The 19,363-nt window shown below is 46.8% G+C and overlaps 2 protein-coding genes across 2 annotated transcripts; both read left to right on the top strand.

Annotated features, from left to right (window-relative positions):
* Window positions 1-3,090: 3,090 nt before the first annotated feature.
* LOC113507457 lies at window positions 3,091-4,159 on the top strand. The gene is made up of 2 exons (XM_026890311.1): window positions 3,091-3,115; window positions 3,255-4,159. Exons 1-2 carry the CDS (start codon window positions 3,091-3,093, stop codon window positions 4,157-4,159), a joined length of 930 nt encoding a protein of 309 aa, XP_026746112.1.
* An 8,937-nt stretch (window positions 4,160-13,096) lies between these two features.
* LOC113507456 lies at window positions 13,097-14,977 on the top strand. Its single transcript, XM_026890309.1, has one exon. It carries the CDS (start codon window positions 13,097-13,099, stop codon window positions 14,975-14,977), a length of 1,881 nt encoding a protein of 626 aa, XP_026746110.1.
* The last annotated feature ends 4,386 nt before the right edge of the window (window positions 14,978-19,363 follow it).

Here is a 19,363-nt window from a genome sequence, read left to right as displayed (position 1 = left end):
CAACCATAGGGTAATATGGGTGATATAATCTTGGGTGATAGGCCCCATTTTTTTCCCATTACACTTTTACATTGCCAGAAGGTGATGCAGGCTTTGTTGAGTTTTTGTTCTACATGTTTGTTCCATAACAGTTTGTTGTCCAGGGTCACTCCCAGATATTTGACGTCACTGGTCAAACAAAGTTCGGTGTTAAATGGTTTTGGTAGTTTTAGTCTTGGTAGTTTGCGTTTGTTGGTGAATAGTATGAGTTCCGTCTTAGTTTGATTCACGGAAAGCTCGTGTTCTATGCACCATGTTTCCACTGTCTTTAGAGCAGAGCTACTAAGATTGCACAAAGTGCTCTCACATTAGAATGGTGATGTCGTCTGCATAGCCCGCCGTAAAATGTCGTTGGGCGTTGAGTCTCGTGATAAGCTCGTCAACCACCAGGTTCCACAGAAGCGGCGAAAGGACTCCCTCTTGAGGGCAGCCCCTCGCCACCATGGCCCTGGTTGTGCTATTTACGGTGAATTAAATGGTCCTGTTCCTGAGCATGTCATCTATCCATCCGGCTACCGTTGGATCAACGCCATGTCGTACTAGAGCCATTGCAATGCTGGTGAAGTTAGTTTTGTCGAAGGCTCCCTCTATGTCTATGAAGACTCCTAGGGTCGACTGATTTGCTGATAAGTCTCTCTCGATGGTGCTGACCACACTTTGTAGTGCAGATTCTGTTGATTTGCCCGCGCTGTAGGCGTGTTGGTTTGGGTGAAGCGCACGTTGTAGCAGCGCATTTGACCTAATGTCCCTGTCCATCGTCTTCAAAAGGAAGGACGTCAGGCTTATTGGTCTGTAGGACTTCGGTTGCGTGTAGTCACTCTTGCCGGGTTTCGGTATGAATACTACTTTATCTTCTCTCCACTTTTGCGGGGTTTACCGGAAGGCTAGACAGGCTTTGTAGATACCTACTAGATGCTCTATCAGCCCCTCGGCGCACCATTTAAGCAGACCCGGGAATATCCCATTTAGGCCCGCTGTTTTAAAGGGGAGGAAGGTGTTGATGGCCCATCTGACTTTGTCCTCGTCGACGATTCTCCGGGCGGTGATCCAATCCGACGCCTGCGGCACGTATATCTCCGTCCCCAGCCATCCTTTTTCCGTGGTGATTCTGCAGCCCGGGAAGTGGGTTTGGAGTAACAGTTCGATTGTTTCATCGTCGGTTCTGGTGTATTCTCCGTCAGGTTTTTAAGGGACCCTATGTTGCGCTCAGGTTCGCATGATAGGATCTTTTTAACCTTGACTGGTTGTTGCTTGATATATCTTCGCAGAAACGTCTCCAGGCTTCTGTCTTCCTGAGTCGGATACGCTTCTTTAGAAGTCGCTGGGCTTCCTTATAGAGCTCCCAGTCCTCTTGGTATTTAGTGTTTATTGCTCTATTGAACAGTTGCCTTGTCCTGTGACGGAGTTTGTCTAGTTCAGGTCCCCACCCCTCGGTTTGACTTGGGGTAGTGTTGAAGGACAGGCTTTCTCAAAGCAGTTATTCAAGAGATGCGTTACTTGTTCCACATGTTTCTCGATATCTGCAGTGGTGCCGTGATGGATTTTGGCGTCTGCCTCCCTCAGACCTTCCGCCGTTAATCTTCTGAACTTGTTGCGGTCTATCTTCGGGGGTTTCGTCTTTGTGTTGCAGGAGCGATGGTCATTTCCAGCTGGTATCGAATCCACCTGTGGTTCGAACAGGTTAGCTCATCAGACACATGCCAGTTTGATACGTGCTGAGATATCCGTTCGGTGGCTGTGGCTGTCCGATGGTGATGTCGATTCGTCGAGTCCCTTTGAGCCCCTGTTGAGGATAACAAGGTTAGTGGAGAAAAGGTAGTTCATGAGTTCCTCACCTCTCGCGTTCGACTTATCCATGCCCCAGATGACGTGATGCGCGTTGCAGTCCGCTGAGATGATTAGTTCTAGACCTTCTTCCTCGCACCGGGTGATTAGTGCAACCAGCGAAGCCGTCGGTGTGACCTCGTCGCCCGGCAGGTAGGCAGATTTATTTATTTATTTATTTATAGTTAATTAAAACGGTGCAACACCAATTACAATAATTAACATGGAAACATTAAATCAAAACAAAACAAAAGTAAAAACATATAGTCGACAGCATTTCAATGATTATCTAACTAACAAGGAACAGTGGACGCTCTTGCATACTTTCTCTCACAGAACCCCAAACACACACGCATTACTTTACTCCACTCATCCACAAACACATCAAATTCAGGGTTGGCATTCAGAAGGGCGTTGAGCGTCTTAAGAGTACGACATATAGGAGATTCAGCTCTGGCGACTGTTTCGCATTTCGGTGGGGCGAAGAGATTGTGCCTGCAGCTCTGACGGCGACCGATGTATTTGTCAGGGGTGAATAGGCGGCAGAAAAGGCTGTGGAGCTCTGGGCAGTCAATTTGGCCCCGTAAGGTTTTACAAGCTACCATGAGCTGATCAAAGCCTCGTCTTACCTCCTAGGAGTTAAAGCCTAACATCCCTAGCAGATAGTTAGTTGGGTACATGAAGGGAAAAAAGTTGTATAACCTTTTGAAAAAGTACCTCAGAAAGGTTTTTTGCACCTTTTCGATCATGAATGTTTGAGTAGCGGTGTAGGGGTGCCAGACACAGGCACTTGACTCAAGCTTGCTTCGAACCAGAGTGGTATAGAGTAATCGGATGACATTGGGACTGCAAAAGTCGTGAGCATTGCGCAAAACAAAGCCCAGGCGCCTGAAGGATTCCTTCGCGAGGGAAGAAATGTGGTCTTTAAATGTCAAACATCGATCGAAAGTCACGCCCAGATCCTTTACGTTGGTGACTCGAGATAATACTTCACCACCCAATCTGTAATTGTAATGGATCGGTAGCAACCCCCTGCCGTATGTCATGACGTGGCAATTACCTATATTAAAAGGTAGGTTGTTTACCATGCTCCACACATAAACAGCGTCAATATCCCTCTGTAGAAGTTTGCAATCCTCGTCCGTTCTGATTTGAGCAACCAATTTTAGGTCATCGGCGTATAACAGGCATTTGGCAAACTTAACTCTTGTGGTCAAGTCATTAATCATGATTAAGAAAAGAAGCGGCCCCAGTATGGATCCCTGACTCACGCCCGAGCGGGTGGTCTAAGGCTTAGACTCAAAGCAACCGTGTCTGACAAACTGCTTGCGATCGCGCAGGTAGCCGGAGAAAAACTTGACGAACTCGACCGAGAAACCTATGGCTTCCAGGGACAAAGAAGAGTCTGCAAGATGTAATCACGCTGCTGAAGGAGACCGATCCCGACGATGTGCCGACGTTTGTGGCAAAGGACTTAAACAAGTTACCTCCTGTCACCTTCGACCACGTCGACGTAACGTGCCTTTTGAAGGACATCGTCTCCCTAAAGGCAAGTCTTGCAGATGTGCACAGGAAGCTGGAGGCATCCCAGAAAGATGTCACAGATTTGCGCAAGGAAGTCGTTGAATTGCGCACTTCTGTGAATAAAACTGGGTCACCGGCGCGTGTAAGCAACGTAAACACGCGTCGAGGTGCATGCCTACTCGACACATCGGCTACGAGTTTCGCGTCAGCAGTTTTATCTTCGTCGTCGCCGTCAGCCGAGTCAGCAAAGGGCGCTGACCGCATGCCCCAGCCCCCGGCCCCCGCAAGCATGCCTCATCCACGTAGCGCCACGCAAACTGCACGACCAAATAAACAGCTGGTCAGCGTTTGCGCCTCCGCTGTTCCCCTACACAATCTGGTCCCACAACCGAGGAACCGGGCGGACGAAGACGGTTTCGTAACGGTGCTGAAAAGGAAGCACCGGCAACGAACTAATCAGAACTGCTGCGGCAAGGCTCCTGTTGAGCCCCAAACAAGGGTGAGAGCTGCGCAGCCGAATACTCCGTTGTACATATCTCGCCTACACTACAGCATCCGGGCGGAGGACATCGCCGACTACGTGCGCCAAAAGGTGCAGTACGCGCCGAGAGTGCAGCTGCTGGAGTCGCGCCGGAACGTCAATTTCAAGGCGTTCGTGGTGCGCGTCCCTAACTGCTTCCTGCACCTCGTCATGGACGATAACTTTTGGCCGCAAGGAGTGGTTTTCCGTCGCTTCCGCGGACAAATCCCGACCGAACACACAAACACCTAGTGCTAGGAAGTGTTACTAATATAGTTTTAAGATTTTTATTTACTAACCAATACTGTATACTTTATATATATGTTAGTCTGTAAGGTATATATCTATGGGCCATGTTGCCTGAAAATAAATAAATTTATTTATTATTATTATTTATTATTTATTATCAAAAGCACATCGTTGTCAACTCTGTCGAAAGCTTTTCGGAAATCAAAGTATAGAACATCGACTTGCCTCCTGTTGTCCAGGCTACTCGATATGTAGTCTACATGAACCAGTAAATTTGAATTGACGGAGCGACCCGGTCGAAAACCGTGTTGGGCATCAGACAGAAGTATATTTACGTGTTTGTAAATATAAGAATGGAGAATATGCTCGAAGACCTTGGCGATGGTTGGGAGGATAGCAATTGGTCTGTGCTCCTCTACTGATGTTTTGTCAGAGGTTTCAGGGATGGGAGTGACTCGCGAAGTTTTCCATTGCTCAGGGTATACGCCGGACTGGAGGGCTAAGTTAAAAATATGACATAGAGGAGCTGCCAGGGTATCGTTACATCCCTTAAGGACATAGGGTGGAATGTTGTCTGGGCCAATCGAGCTACAGGGTTTAAGCTTGGCAATACCCTTTACTACGTCAGGTGGGGTTATGCAGGGGAGGGGAATATTATTACTCACACCACTGAGATTGGAGAACTTTGGGTCTAATTTAGGTGCATCAGGCTGAAACACGCTGGCGAAATACTCAGCAAATGCCTCAGCCGCCTTAACGCCCGAACAAGTCTCACCCTTGTGGATGACGTTTGGCTCGAAACCACCCTTAGTTCTCAGGCTAGAAAAGTGCTGCCAAAAATGTCGTGGATTTTTGCGTATACTATTTTCAACGCTGATGCAGTGCAACCTATAGGCGTCCTGAGTCCTCTCTTTTAAGTTCGACCGTAGTTTACTGAACTCTGCATATGTAACTTCACATCGCGAGAGCTTCCAACTATTATGGAGTTGAGTTTTTCGCTGAGTGTCGTTCACAATATCCCGCGTAAACCATACTGGATACCTTCTATTATTATCAGCGTTCATTCTCTTCTTCTTTGGAATTGAAGAATCAAAGACATTATAAATCACTGAATAAAACTTATCTGCTGCAGAGGGGGCATCATCGCAATTAATGATTTGTTGCCAGGGAGCAGAAGAAATTTGTTCACTTAAAAGTGCGTAGTCCCCTTTGACAAAATTCCAATCCTTACTTCGATCAATGTTGCTGGGATCCAATTTTTCAATTTCCTTATGCGTTTTGATAGTAAACGCAATATCTAATGGAGGGTGATACAAATCGATTGGAACCAGCTCCGTACCTTCCACGTGCTCACAGTTCACTTCACTGCCCTCCCGAGCCAACACCATATCTAACTTACTCGCACGCATATTCCACACTTCATTCATCTCATTCATACTACAGAAGCTTAAGAAGTAACAGTAATAATTGTTGACATTTACAGAGGCACTTTTCAAGTTAAGGTCACCTAGTATCATCACAGTTCCATTCAAATTGGAGATAATGTTCTCAACTTTGCAAAACCAAGCCATGTAATCGTCATCAGTTGCAGAGGGTTTTATATAGACAACGCATACATATATTTTCTTGCCGTAAATTATAATCGTTGCCCATAAGTCTTCACCACATTCAGTTTCAGGATCACGCTGTCTCTTCATGGTAATGCCAGGGCGCGCAGCAAGCAACACTCCGCCGCCCGGAGTCACTCTATCTCTGCGTAGAATACGCCAATCTCCTGTTGATGTTTCGGAGTCCTCTACAGAACTATCAAGATTTGTCTCAGTTACGGCTATCAAATCGTGCTCGGAAAGCAACAAGCTAGATCGCCACGTTGGTAACTTGGTTTTTAGCCCACGCACATTTTGGTACAGTATCCGCAGATAGTTGTTGCGATCCGTAGAGCTGGGTAAAGCAATAATGGTATGGTGGTTATTGGGGGTCGTTGCTTTGGCCACGAAAGTTGCGGCGCCATGGTTTGACGCATATATCCTCAGCCCAGCTTTGAGGTGCCATAACTAGTTCAGCCAGCTTTGAGGGCACACCCAACTTGAAGGAAGCATATTTGCCTCGGGGTTTGAGCACATCCACCGTACAAACATCAGTTCCACAAATAGTAATTAGGTGATCTCATACCTGGCCTTCCGATGTACCCTGCTTGACGTAGAAGAGGTGCAGGTATCTCCATCTTTCTGAAGCCTCTAAATTTGTGGTACCAGGAGCCGCTGTCCCACGCAGAACATTACTGAGTGAACGGTGGGAGCGCCTGTGTCGAACTTCAGTCCAACCGGTCTTCGATTGCCCGTCCTTGTCTGTATCGCTCAATGTAACGTCCGCTGCAGCAGTAGGCAGTGGCAAGGATACACTGTTTATGGGAGCTTGACAGGTATCAGACGCAACCGGTTTAATATCAGAGTTTATATTTCGCGGATTCGCCTCGCTCCTTTTTAGCTCAATCGCTGTGGGATCCCCTACCTTTCCAGCATCGAGATTTGGTAGTGGAGCAGATGCTATTACAAGGCGGCCGAATCGTCGTTCGGTGTATTGGTGGTCGCCGTGATCGCAGCTCTCCGCGAGGCGTGCCTGGCGGCGCAACGAGCATGCACTCGCCACCGCTCCAGGCACGCCCGACGTGAAAGGGACGAGGCAGCAGAGCCTCCCCTTTACAGAGCCTACTGCACGGCGAGGAGCAATCTCCGCGTCGCCATTCTGCAGGCCAAATCTGCATCGCGATAGGAGAGGCTCGGAACAAGCTCCGGGTCGCGGCGCCTCCGATCACGGAGACTATGGGGCCGCAGCTGCTCCGGACCGTAGTCTCGTCCCTCTTTCCACCCCGGACTGACTTCGTCCCTCCGGTGGCTGGCGTTTCTCATTATACATCTGAGCCACCGGAGGACATTACTGAAGGAGAACTGAAGGCGTCCATAGTCCGCCTCCGCCTAAAGAAGACGGCCCCCGGGCCCGATGGAGTACCAGCGCGTGCGTTGGCACTGGCCCTGGGGCCATTGGAAAACCGTCTGCGGGGATTGCTCAACTCCTGTTTGGAGCTGGGCAAATTCCCCGCCATCTGGAAGTCGGGGAGACTCGTCCTCCTGAGGAAGGAGGGACGTCCGGCAGATTCGCCACCCGGCTATAAGCCGATTGTCCTGCTGGATGAGGCGGGCAAACTCTTCGAGCGCATCATAGCTGCCCGCATCGTCCGGCACTTGACCGGGACGGGTCCGAATCTGTCGGAGTCGCAATACGGTTTTAGAGCGGGGCGGTCCACAATGGACGCCTTAGACGTGGTCAAACGGTTCGCCACGGATGCGGCGGCACGAAACGGAGTGGCTTTGGCGGTTTCACTCGACATCGCCAATGCCTTCAACTCGTTGCCGCATCAGTGCATAGAGTCGGCAGTTCGATATCATGGGGTGCCGCTCTACCTGCAGCACGTCGTGGTGGACTACCTCACCGGACGTGACATTTCGTTCGCGTCGCAGACAGGCCTGCAGAGGTACGAAACGGGGTGCGGTGTTCCGCAGGGGTCAGTCCTAGGACCCCTCCTGTGGAACATCGGGTACGATTGGGCCCTCAGAGGGGCCCTCCTCTCTGGTATGCGGGTCGTCTGCTACGCGGACGATACCCTGATTTTAACCTCGGGTTCTGACCCCCGGGAATGCATCCGGCGTGCGACCTGCGGCGTCCAAGTGGTTGTAGGTCGCATCCGGATGCTCGGTTTGGACGTGGCTCTAGGGAAAACCGAAAATCTGATGTTGCACGGCCCCCGGAGCCAACCCCATATGGACACGTGCCTGACAGTGGAGGACGCAAAGATCCCACTGTCGGGTACGATGAAGTATCTCGGCCTGGTCCTCGACGGACGGATGAGCTTCCGGAAGCATTTTAAGCGGCTGGCACCAAGGCTCCAAGTCGCCGCAGCCGCTCTCGGAAGGCTCCTGCCGAACGTCGAGGGCCCAGACGTTGGGTGTCGCCGTCTTTACGCAGGGGTCATTAGGTCGATGGCCCTGTACGGCGCACCCATATGGTGCGGTAGTTTAACGCCTAGGAACAGGGCGGTTCTGCTTGGTGCACAGCGGGTGGTTACCAACAGGATCGTCCGGGCCTACCGCACCGTCGAACGTGAGGCATCGTGCGCCTTGGCGGGAATCCCGCCCTGGGATTTGGATGCGAGTGTGCTAGCGGACCTATACACCCGCTGCACTGCGCTCCGGTCTCGGGGCATCGAACCCTCGCCGGGGCAGCGTGAGATCTGGCGCAGACTAGCCCGCCTCGACGCATTCCGAAATTGGGAACTAAGGCTCGCCAATCCGACGGCGGGGCGGGCTACGGTGGAGGCAATCCGCCCACATCTTCAACAGTGGGTGGAGAGGCGGTACGGTGTTTTAACGTACCGCCTCACGCAGATGCTGACCGGACACGGTGCCTTCGGGCACTACCTGTTTCGGGTGGCCCGAAGGGAGTTCACCACAGTGTGTCATCAGTGCGGTGACGCGGATGACACCGCACTTCACACACTGGCCGACCACCCATTTCCTCCCCCGAGGGAGTGGGTGTCCATGAGGATTCCCCCGCCTAAACAAAAAAAAAAAAAAGGCAGATGCTATTACACTCGGTAGGCTATTGGAAGGGTCTACTAGGAGCCTTACAGCCGTGAGATCCCTGGAACAGAACTCAGTGATGATTATTGCATTGTAATGTTTTGGTACAAGTAGGCAAGTACGTGGGTTACTTACGGTGCTGTTCACGATCAGTTTGTGTCCTGTGTAGGCGTGCGAAGTAGGCGTTACCAAGGCCCGATGAGCGTGTGGGAGGGGGACTTATGATCTATGAGTACGGCTCCCTACGCAGCGGTCGTGCGTGAAGTCCAATAATTTTCGTGCGATTTTTTTTAGGATTTTTCTTTCTATAAACTTCGCCTACGCAAAAGTTCTTCTCAGAGCTAAACAACAGTTCTTCTTAGAGCTAAACAACAGTTCTTCTTAGAGCTAAACAACAGTTTTTTTCGGGGCTAAACAACAGTTCTTTTCAGGGCTAACCAACAGTTCTTTTTAGAGCTAGAATATTACACGCTAATAACATTATCTTAAACATTTGAAAATGCCTAAGAGAGCCAGGTCTCAACTTTCTAAACATAGTTCTCAAGCACGGGCAGCAAACATACGTTGTATGGGAGAATGTCGGCGCATCACACATGCGTGTAGGCGACACCGGTGCAGGCGCGGGGAGCGGGGCCGAACGACGGCCGCTCGCGCGTCGCGGCGCTTCCTACCACTCACTCCGTTCACGGACGCGCTGACCAACGGGCATTTCATTGTTACATCTCCATATTGTTAACTACAGTAATAAACCTTTATACAGTCCACTGCCTTTGTTGTATCGACCCGACTGAGCCCAATCATTGGTCCTTCGATCGTGCAAATATAATTACACCAGTTTTGCGGTAATTAACATCGTCGTCAACGTGTACATTCGTCGTGCGGGCCGTCGGACTTTGACCGCTCGCGAGTACAACGTGGCCGAGAAGATTAACAACGAAGTCGTTCCTGTATCAGCTTGCATCGTCATCGTGGGAGTCACTATTTGGGGGTATAATACAGTCTTTGAGTGAGTCCGTTCCAATTAGTTATTTTTTCACACTGTTTCTTACCCGAAAATCGTTATTCTATTTTCCAAATCCTTCGGTGTATATTTAATTTTTCCCTCACGCTTTCCTATTAGTGTTTCTTCTTATTTAAAATTGCACTGCTTATTTAAATACGAACATCTCGTTGAAAAAACGCTTAGTCATTAGCTAATTGCTTTATAACCCGCGTCGAGTCGTTGACCTTGACTTTGATTATCGACACCTTTTGTTCACGCACAGCTGTTTTGCAGTTGTTATTCATTAATATCATTAGTATTGCTGTGATTTCGCTTTAAAATGGCTGAGTTGAAAACATTGACTAAGAAACGTAGTTCAATTAAATCAAAGGTCACCATCTATAGCAATTATTTAAACTTAGTTAAAAGTAGTTCAGCAGTATCTGAGTTGCAGCGCTTAGACTTAGAAGAACGTTTCAATAAGTTCGAGGCCTTACACGCCGACTTTGATGATTTGCAGACACAAATTGAGGTGCTTGCCGACGACGCCGATTCCGCGTTTAATGAGCGAGCGGACTTCGACCGCCAGTTCTTCAATCTGGTGGCACTCACGCGCAGCTTGCTTGGCGTTTCGTCCAACGTTGCAGGATCGGAAGCGGGCTTCAAAGATGCTGACTCAGGTGCACACAATTCATTTAGAAATGGTTTTGTTCGTTTGCCTAAAATAGATTTGCCTCATTTCGATGGGAACTACCAATCCTAGCTTGAGTTTAGAGATACGTTTGGGTCACTGATTCACGATAACAAAACAATAAGTGATATTAACAAGTTCCACTACCTGCGAGCCTCACTACAAGGAAACGCAGCTTTAATTATTAAGAACTTAGATTTTAAAGCAAGTCATTATAATATTGCGTGGAACCTGTTGTGTGAGCGGTACAATAACAACCGCCTTCTTGTGAATAACCATTTGCAGGCTTTATTTGATGTAGGCTCAATAATAAAGGAGTCAAGTGAGTCCATTAGAAATTTAGTAGATGGGATAAATAAAAATATTAGGGCACTTACCACGTTAAAAAGGCCCACTACTACTACACCACTATTGGGATGACATAATTATTTATTTCATGAGTAAAAAATTAGATTTAATGACTAGTCGTGGATGGGAAGAGCATAGGAATAATAATTTAAAAGATGATCCTACGTTAACAGAATTTTGTACCTTTTTAGGCAAGAAAGCGGACTGGTTAGAATCAGTGGAGTCTAACTGTAATCTTTCAGGTTCGAGTACTATTGTAGCCTTAAATAATAGTAATTTAAATAAAACTAGTACTAATAACACATTAATAAAAAATCTAATAATAATAATAAATGTCCACTCTGCTCCCAAGCACATACATTATATAAATGTGAATCTTTTAGAAGCTTATCTATAGAAGATCGCATTAAAAAGGCAAACGAATACAATGTGTGTTTAAATTGCTTACGCTTTGGCCACACTCCTAAAAAGTGTCCATTTTCACGTTGCAAATATTGCAAAGTAAAGCACAATACGCTTTTGCATTTAGAAAATAATGAACCTAAATCTTTTGCCAATCCATTGCCTTCTGCTTTACTTTCTGCTTCCCCTGCTTCTTCAAATGTTGTGCTTTCAGCCAATACTATGCAGCTTGCTACTTCTTCGCATATTTTACTGTCCACAGCTGTCGTGAAGGTGACTGCCGTGACCGGTAAGCAGTACACTGCACGTCTTTTGCTGGACAACGGCAGCACGGCAAACTTTATAACGGAGAAGTTATCGGAGAAACTGGGTTTGTTACGACGCGGTACGAGTACCAAGGTAACGGGTATTAATAATCTTGTATCCACCAGTACACAGTCTTGCCACCTATCAATAGAGTCTTTATGCTGTGCCTTCACTGTAGATATTGATTGTCATATTATACCTGAAATTACAAAGGTACTCCCGTCTTCATTCGTACACATCAAGCATGTCCCTATTCCTTCAGGTCTTAAACTGGCAGACCCGAACTTTAATGTTCCGTCGGTCGTCGACATCCTGGTAGGGGCTGAAGTTTTCTGGAATGTCTTAGGCAGTAACAGAATAGACTTAGGGAAAAACTTACCTAAATTATGCGAGACTAAACTCGGATGGCTTGTATCTGGTAGTATTTCGCATCAATCTAGTTCTATTTCCCATGCATCTAATAATCTTTGCCATCATTCCCATGTCACTCCCGACTTAACTCAATCTTGGGAGCTTGACACCATCTCAAGCAAACATTCGCACTCTCTTGAAGAGAGAATGTGTGAGCAACTTTTCGCGCAAACCACCATCCGTAATGACGATGGTGCGTTTGTTGTTAAAATGTCTTTAAAGGGCGATCCAAGCTCTCTAGGACAATCCTACGTAAATGCTAGGAATCGTTTTTTATCTCTAGAGAAGCGGTTTAAGCGTGATCCATCCTTTCAAACCAAATATTATAACTTTATGCTAGAGTACGAGCGCTTAGGTCACATGACATTAGACGCCGACTGTACTTCCTCTGTCGAATCACAATCCGTGACAAAGTATTTCATTCCACATCATGGCGTCATTCGGAATTCCAGTACCACTACTCAACTACGCGTAGTCTTCGACGCATCAGCTCCTACTAGTACGGGAGTGTCTCTTAACGACATTCAGATGGTCGGTCCGGTAGTGCAAGACGATCTGTTTTCCATTTTAACACGTTTTCGTCAGCATAGATACGTGGAAACAGGCGACGTAGAGAAAATGTACAGAGCCATTGAGCTTAGTCCAGACCAGCGTTCCCTTCAAAAAATTATCTTCCGCTTTGATCCCTCAGAACCTCTTAGGACTTACACATTAAGTACAGTGACATACGGTACTGCGTCTGCTCCCTATTTGGCCACCAAGTGTTTGGTGAGTCTGGCTGATAACATTGAGGATAGTCGCGCACAGTGCGCCATACGGCGTGACTTTTACGTCGACAACTTTCTCAGTGGAAGCAATACAATACAAGACACTGTAGAAGTCACTAAAATTGTTAAATCGGTTCTTTCTTCAGCAAAATTTAATTTACGCAAATGGCGATCAAATAATTTTCGCCGCGCAGTTCCCAGTTTCGAATAGGGCTGCCCCATTTCCTCCCATGGGTGTCGTAAGAGGCGACTAAGGGATTTCCAGACCCACCGCAAACTATCTTGCACCTTGGGTCAACCTCTTGGTGGGAGTAATCACCAACAACAGCATTTCCAAGGAGGGTTGGCGTCAGGCAGGCGGCCGGCCATAAAAATTCTGCCAAAACTACCAGCAACATGGACAGAATAAATGACTTGAGCGATAGGGCTAGGGCGTACCCCTCAGGCGACGCGCAGGGGCAGCACCCGGCTCTTGTGAGAAGTGGACAAGGGTTGTCGCACCAGAACGGGCGGGTGCGACGTAAGAAGCGAGCCCAGAGTGTGAGAGAAATAAGGTTGAGGTGTGCGAGCTGGAATATAGGAACGATGACTGGAAGAGGAAGAGAGCTGGCAGATGTGTTAAAAAGGCGAAGAATAAATGTAGCGTGTCTGCAAGAAACAAAATGGCGGGGTGGAAGGGCTCGAGAGATAGGAGAAGGATATAAGTTTTACTATTGTGGTAGTGATGGAAAGAGAAATGGTGTGGGTGTAGTTCTAGACAACAGGTTGAAAGAAAGTGTGGTTGATGTTAAAAGAGTGAATGATAGACTGATAGCGGTTAAAGTGATTGTGGACGACATCATCTTCAACATAGTAAGTGTATATGCGCCACAATCAGGTTGTGAAGAGAGTGTGAAGGAGAAGTTTTGGAACGACTTTGACTGTTTGATGATGAATGTGCAGGATAATGAGGAAGTGTTTATAGGTGGTGACTTTAATGGACACGTAGGAAGAGAGAGTGATGGATATGAGAGAGTGCATGGTGGTCGGGGATTCGGAAACCGGAACACTTACGGCGAGGCACTGTTACAAGCTGCCTGTGCTTTCGACCTGGCCATAACTAATACGTGGTTTAGGAAAAGAGAGGAACACCTTATAACCTACAAGAGTGGCCACCACGCGACACAGATAGACTTTCTCATAAATTTTTCTCAAAATTTCTTTCTAATAAAGCGAAGGAGTCTATGCTGTGTTAAAAACTGCAAAGTGCTGCCAGGCGAAGCATTAGTTACCCAACACAGACTGATTGTTTTGGAGGCCAAATTTAGTGTCTCGCCCAAAATCAGGAAACACCGACCCCCCCCAAAGACACGATGGCGTATGTTACAGAAGGAAGAATGTGCTACTATGTTTAGGAATCAAGTTGTGGATAAGATGACGGAAATGAGTGAGATGGAAGGAAAATCTGTGAATGAATGCTGGAGTGAGATGGCAAAGTGTATAAGAGAAAGCGCAAAAGACGTATGTGGAGAGTCAAAAGGTAAAGGTTTGATAGACAGGGATACATGGTGGTGGAATGAAGAGGTACAAAACGTCCTTAAAGAAAAAAAGGCCGCGTTTAAAGAATGGCAAGGGGTAGAAATTATGAATGCAAGTTTGAAAGATGAGAAAAAGGCATTTTACAATGAATGCAAGAAGAGAGCAAAGAAGGCGGTAGCAGTTGCCAGGGCTAGGGCGCAGGAGAGGTTATACGAAACTCTAGATAGCCCTAGTGGCCAAAAGGTACTCTACCGAATTACAAAAGAGAGAGAAAGACGAGCAAGAGATGTAATACATATGAAATGCATGAAAGATGAGTGTGGAGATTTATTATGTGAAGATGACAAAATAAAAGAGCGATGGAAGGTGTATTTTGAAAAACTTATTAACGAAGAGAATGGCTGGAATGGTTTACTTCAAGAGGCACAGGTTAATAAGGGATTGATAAGAGAAATTAGCATGGAGGAAGTAATGACAGCAGTTAAAGGCATGAAAGATGGTAAGGCTTTGGGACCGGATGAAATACCAGGTGAAGTATGGAAGGTGCTAAAGTATGAAGGATATGTGTGGCTGACTTTGTTCTTCAATAAGTTGTTGCATGAAGAAGACATCCCACAAGAATGGTGTACCAGCTCGCTAGTGCCCATCTTCAAAAATAAAGGGGATGTTCAAGATTGCAACAACTATAGGGGGATAAAGCTCACATACTATGAAAGTATGGGAAAAGGTGTTAGAGAAAAGATTGAGAGAAGAGAGTGAGATTACTGAAAACCAGTTTGGTTTCATGCCAGGTCGAGGGACAATGGATGCCATCTTTGCACTTCGCCAACTGTGCGAGAAGTACAGACGTGTGCACAAGAACTTGCACATGGTATTCATTGACCTCGAGAAAGCTTATGATAGGGTGCCTCGTGAAGTGTTATGGTGGGCTATGAAAGAGAAAGGTGTGCCTGGAAAGTATGTGGAGTTAATTCGTGCTATGTACAGTCAATCCTGTACATACGTCCGATCGTCTGCTGGCAACTCCGACCAGTTCAGTGTGGCAGTGGGCTTGCACCAAGGGTCGGCATTAAGCCCTTACCTCTTCCTGCTGATTATGGATGCCCTTACGGCAGACATACAGGAAGAGGCACCCTGGTGCATGCTGTTTGCCGATGACATTGTTCTGGTTGGGGAAAATGGACCCGAGATCCAGAGCAGATTGGAGGTGTGGCAACAGAAGCTGGAGAGTGTGGGCTTGAAAATCAGCAGAACAAAGACAGAATACATGTTCTGCGATTTCGGCGGTCTCTCCAGTCCTGAAGCTATAAAGCTTGATGGTGTGCGCCTTCCAGTCTGCTCCGACTTCCGGTATCTTGGTTCATTCACCCCCACGTTCCCCTTAAATTTAAGGGGAAGATCTATAAGACCATTGTCAGACCTGCTGTCTTGTATGGATCAGAGTGCTGGGCGACAAAAGGGATGAATGAAAGACAATTGCATGCAGCAGAGATGAGAATGTTAAGAGGAATGTGTTGTGTTACGAGAGCGGATAGAGTAAGAAATGAGTATATAAGGGGAAGTTTGAAAGTGGCACCGGTTACAGAGAAACTACGTGGTAACCGGCTGTCATGGTATGGGCATGTTATGCGGAGGAATGAAAATCATGTGGTAAGGAAGGCGTTAAGCATGGATGTGGATGGATATAGGGGATATAGAAGAGGACGACCAAAGAAACGATGGATGGATTGTGTGAAAGACGATATGGCTGTAAGGTGTGTTTCTTGTGAGATGACGGCCGATAGGAAGGTATGGAAGAAGATGACATGTTGCGCCGACCCCAAATAAAATAATTGGGATAAGGGCAGGGAAATGATGATGGCGATCAAATAATTTGGAAATCTTAAAGCAAATAAATTCTAATAAAGTTAATAATGATTCATATAATATTTTACATTTTTCAGAGCAGCACCTTAACTGTTCACAGTCTAAAACCCTAGGACTTGACTGGGTCTGTGACTCTGATTCACTGACATATACAATTAATATTACTTCTACTAGTAAAATCACCAAACGCCATGTCCTTTCTGTTATCAGTCAGATTTTCGACCCACTGGGCTTGGTGGGTCCGTGCGTTGTCGAAGCCAAGGTACTTATGCAACGTCTTTGGCTAGATAAATATGACTGGGACGACGCAGTCTCACTTGAGATTAGTAATGCTTGGTCTGTGTTTGAGAGTACCATTACATCGTTAAACAATTTAAAAATTCCTCGTTGGGTTTTGCGTGAAGACTCTATTACACACGAAGTACACGTCTTTACCGATGCTTCTGAAAAGGCGTACGGCGCTTGTGTGTACATTCGGTCATCAAATAGTGTCGGAGCCACTGGCGTACAACTTCTAGCATCTAGAAATCGTGTAGCACCAATTAAATCCACTACAATCCCGAGGCTTGAACTTTGTGGGGCTTTGTTGGGTGCAAGGCTGTGTACTAAGGTTCAGGAATCACTCACCATACCCATTCACAAGTGTAGATTCTGGTGTGACTCAACGATCGTTTTATGTTGGCTCTCTACTCCTTCCAACCAACTAAAACCTTTTGTTAGAAATAGAGTCAACGAGATACAGGAGAGCACATGTGGTCATACCTGGAACTACGTACCGTCGAAGGACAACCCGGCGGATCTTGTTTCCCGTGGTCTTCGGGCCGACATTATCAAGGACACACCCCTCTGGTGGTCTGGACCTTCATTTCTGTCACTTAACGAAAATGAATGGCCCACAATGCCAAATACTGAGAAACATGATTTGCCGGAAGTAGTAACTCATTTCATTAGTAGCAGTAGCGATCATCATTCATATCATAATCGTTTAGATGTAAACATTAATTCATCAATCATACATAACTTATTAGAAAGGTATTCTATTTTTACAAAAATACATAATATATTTACATATGTACAACGCTTTATTTACAACTTAAAAAATAAGAATAAATTGCATGGTAATCTTTCTACACTAGAACTAGAAAGGTCTTTAAATTTAATTATACATTATTCTCAACTTGAAATGTTTCCGGAAGAGTATCACATTTTAAAGTCTGGACAGAGATTACCACGTAAAAGTAGGTTACTTCCTTTGTCCCCATTCATTGACGATCATAACCTCATCCGCGTGGGCGGAAGACTTGATAATTCACCCTACGAGTTTAATGTGAAACATCCCATTCTTTTATGCAGTAAGCACATTCTCACCAAGCTTATATTTCAAATGCAACATTTAAAGCTTGCACATGCTGGTCCACAGTTGTTATTGTCACATATACGACAAACTTATTGGCCTCTAGGTGGTAGAAACCTAGCAAGGTTTGTCGTGAATAGGTGCCTTAAATGTTTCAGACACAGGTCACAAAATGTGCAGCCAGTAATGGGTCATCTACCTAATATAAGAACCAATCTTGAGTTCCCTTTTTTTAATTCTTATGTAGACTATGCTGGGCCAGTATTAGTGGCTAACCGTAAAGGCCGCGGGTGCAAACTTACAAAATCTTATGTGTGTATCTTTGTTTGCTCGGCAGTGAAAGCTGTACATTTGGAGCTCGTCACTGACCTCACCACCGAAGCTTATATGGCTGCTTTAAATCGATTCGTGGCGCGTCGAGGCAAGCCTCGAAGCATCACGTCCGATAACGGGACTAACTTTGTTGGAGCATCAAATGAGATGTATAGGTTCTTGCAATCATCAAATGTTGCATCTGAGATGGCGCAGGAGGGCATCGAATTTATTTTCACGCCTGCATACAGCCCTCATTTTAATTCTTTAGCTGAAGCTGCTGTTAAATCTTGTAAGCATCACTTAAAGAGATTGCTGCATCTCACCCATTTTACATTTGAGGAGATGGTCACCTGTCTCACTCATATAGAGGCGGTTTTAAATTCACGCCCTCTTACTCCTCTTTCTTCAGACCCTAACGACTTTTCGGCTCTCACTTCCTTTTACTTCCTAATTGGACGGCCAGTCTTAACTGTACCACACCCTCAGGTGACTGCAGCGAACATCACGACGCTGGATCGCTGGAAGAGGATCCAGTACATCAGGCAGCACTTCTGGGGCAGATTTCATAATGAGTATACTTCTCTGCTGCAGGCAAAATCGAAATGGTTTCGTTCCAGAGGTGAGGTAAAGGAGGGTCTTGATTAAGGACAAGGCAACGCCACCCCTACTGTGGTCCCTGGGTCGGGTCACGAAGACCTACCCGGGCGTGGACGGGATCACAAGAGTGGCTGAGCTGAAGACGAAGAGGGGCACCATTCGTCGTGCCTTCAACTGCATCTGCCCCCTTCCAGTCGACCACTGAAGAAGATTTGAAGACTTCCCTTCAACCCGGGGAATATGTCGGCGCATCACACATGCGTGTAGGCGACACCGGTGCAGGCGCGGGGAGCGGGGCCGAACGACGGCCGCTCGCGCGTCGCGGCGCTTCCTACCACTCACTCCGTTCACGGACGCGCTGACCAACGGGCATTTCATTGTTACATCTCCATATTGTTAACTACAGTAATAAACCTTTATACAGTCCACTGCCTTTGTTGTATCGACCCGACTGAGCCCAATCAAGAATCTTCACCTGAACGTTCACAACGCCTTGCTGAACAAAATCAGAGAAACTCTCAGGTACGCGCACGAGAGTCGAGTGTCGAACGTTCACAACGCCTTGCAAAAAAAACCTGAGAACCTCTGAGTTACGTGCACGAGAGTCGAGGCTGGAGCGTTTCCAACGTCTTCATGAACAAAATGTAAGGACCTCTGACTTATGCAAACAAGAGTTGAGCGTCGAGCGTTCGCAAAGCCCTGCCGTACAAAGATTGAGAACCTCTGAGCTATGCGCTCAAGAGTCGAGCCTGGAGCGTTCCCAACGTCTTCATGAACAAAATATAAGGACCTCTCAGTTGCGCGAAAGACAGTCGAGTGTCGAGCGTTTGCAGCGACTTTGAGCTCAGGCAGAGAGACAGCAGTTGTCCACAAATAGAGTTCGCAATCGAATTTTAGCTAACAGCAACAGACTGGCTTTCAGATATGATCCGCAGATTGATTATGCAGACCAAGCGTCCGTCCAAATCGGACTCATGAATAAGATCTGCTCTAACTGCTCTGCCAAGAAATGG

This window comes from Trichoplusia ni, unplaced genomic scaffold (genome assembly GCF_003590095.1).
Source record: "Trichoplusia ni isolate ovarian cell line Hi5 unplaced genomic scaffold, tn1 tig00002160, whole genome shotgun sequence".
Taxonomy (NCBI): domain Eukaryota; kingdom Metazoa; phylum Arthropoda; class Insecta; order Lepidoptera; family Noctuidae; genus Trichoplusia; species Trichoplusia ni.
Note: the sequence above shows the minus strand (reverse complement) of the source record. Positions and strands in the feature narration are given on the sequence as shown.

What these genes read in the sequence shown, in the direction of transcription:
- LOC113507457 (XM_026890311.1), top strand. Translation starts at nt 3,091, where the DNA reads ATGATTAAGAAAAGAAGCGGCCCCA. An exon ending in TAAGAAAAGAAGCGGCCCCA is followed by an intron (nt 3,116 to 3,254) that starts GTATGGATCCCT and finishes TATGGCTTCCAG; the next exon opens with GGACAAAGAAGAGTCTGCAA.
- LOC113507456 (XM_026890309.1), top strand. Translation starts at nt 13,097, where the DNA reads ATGGACAGAATAAATGACTTGAGCGATAGGGCTAGGGCGTACCCCTCA.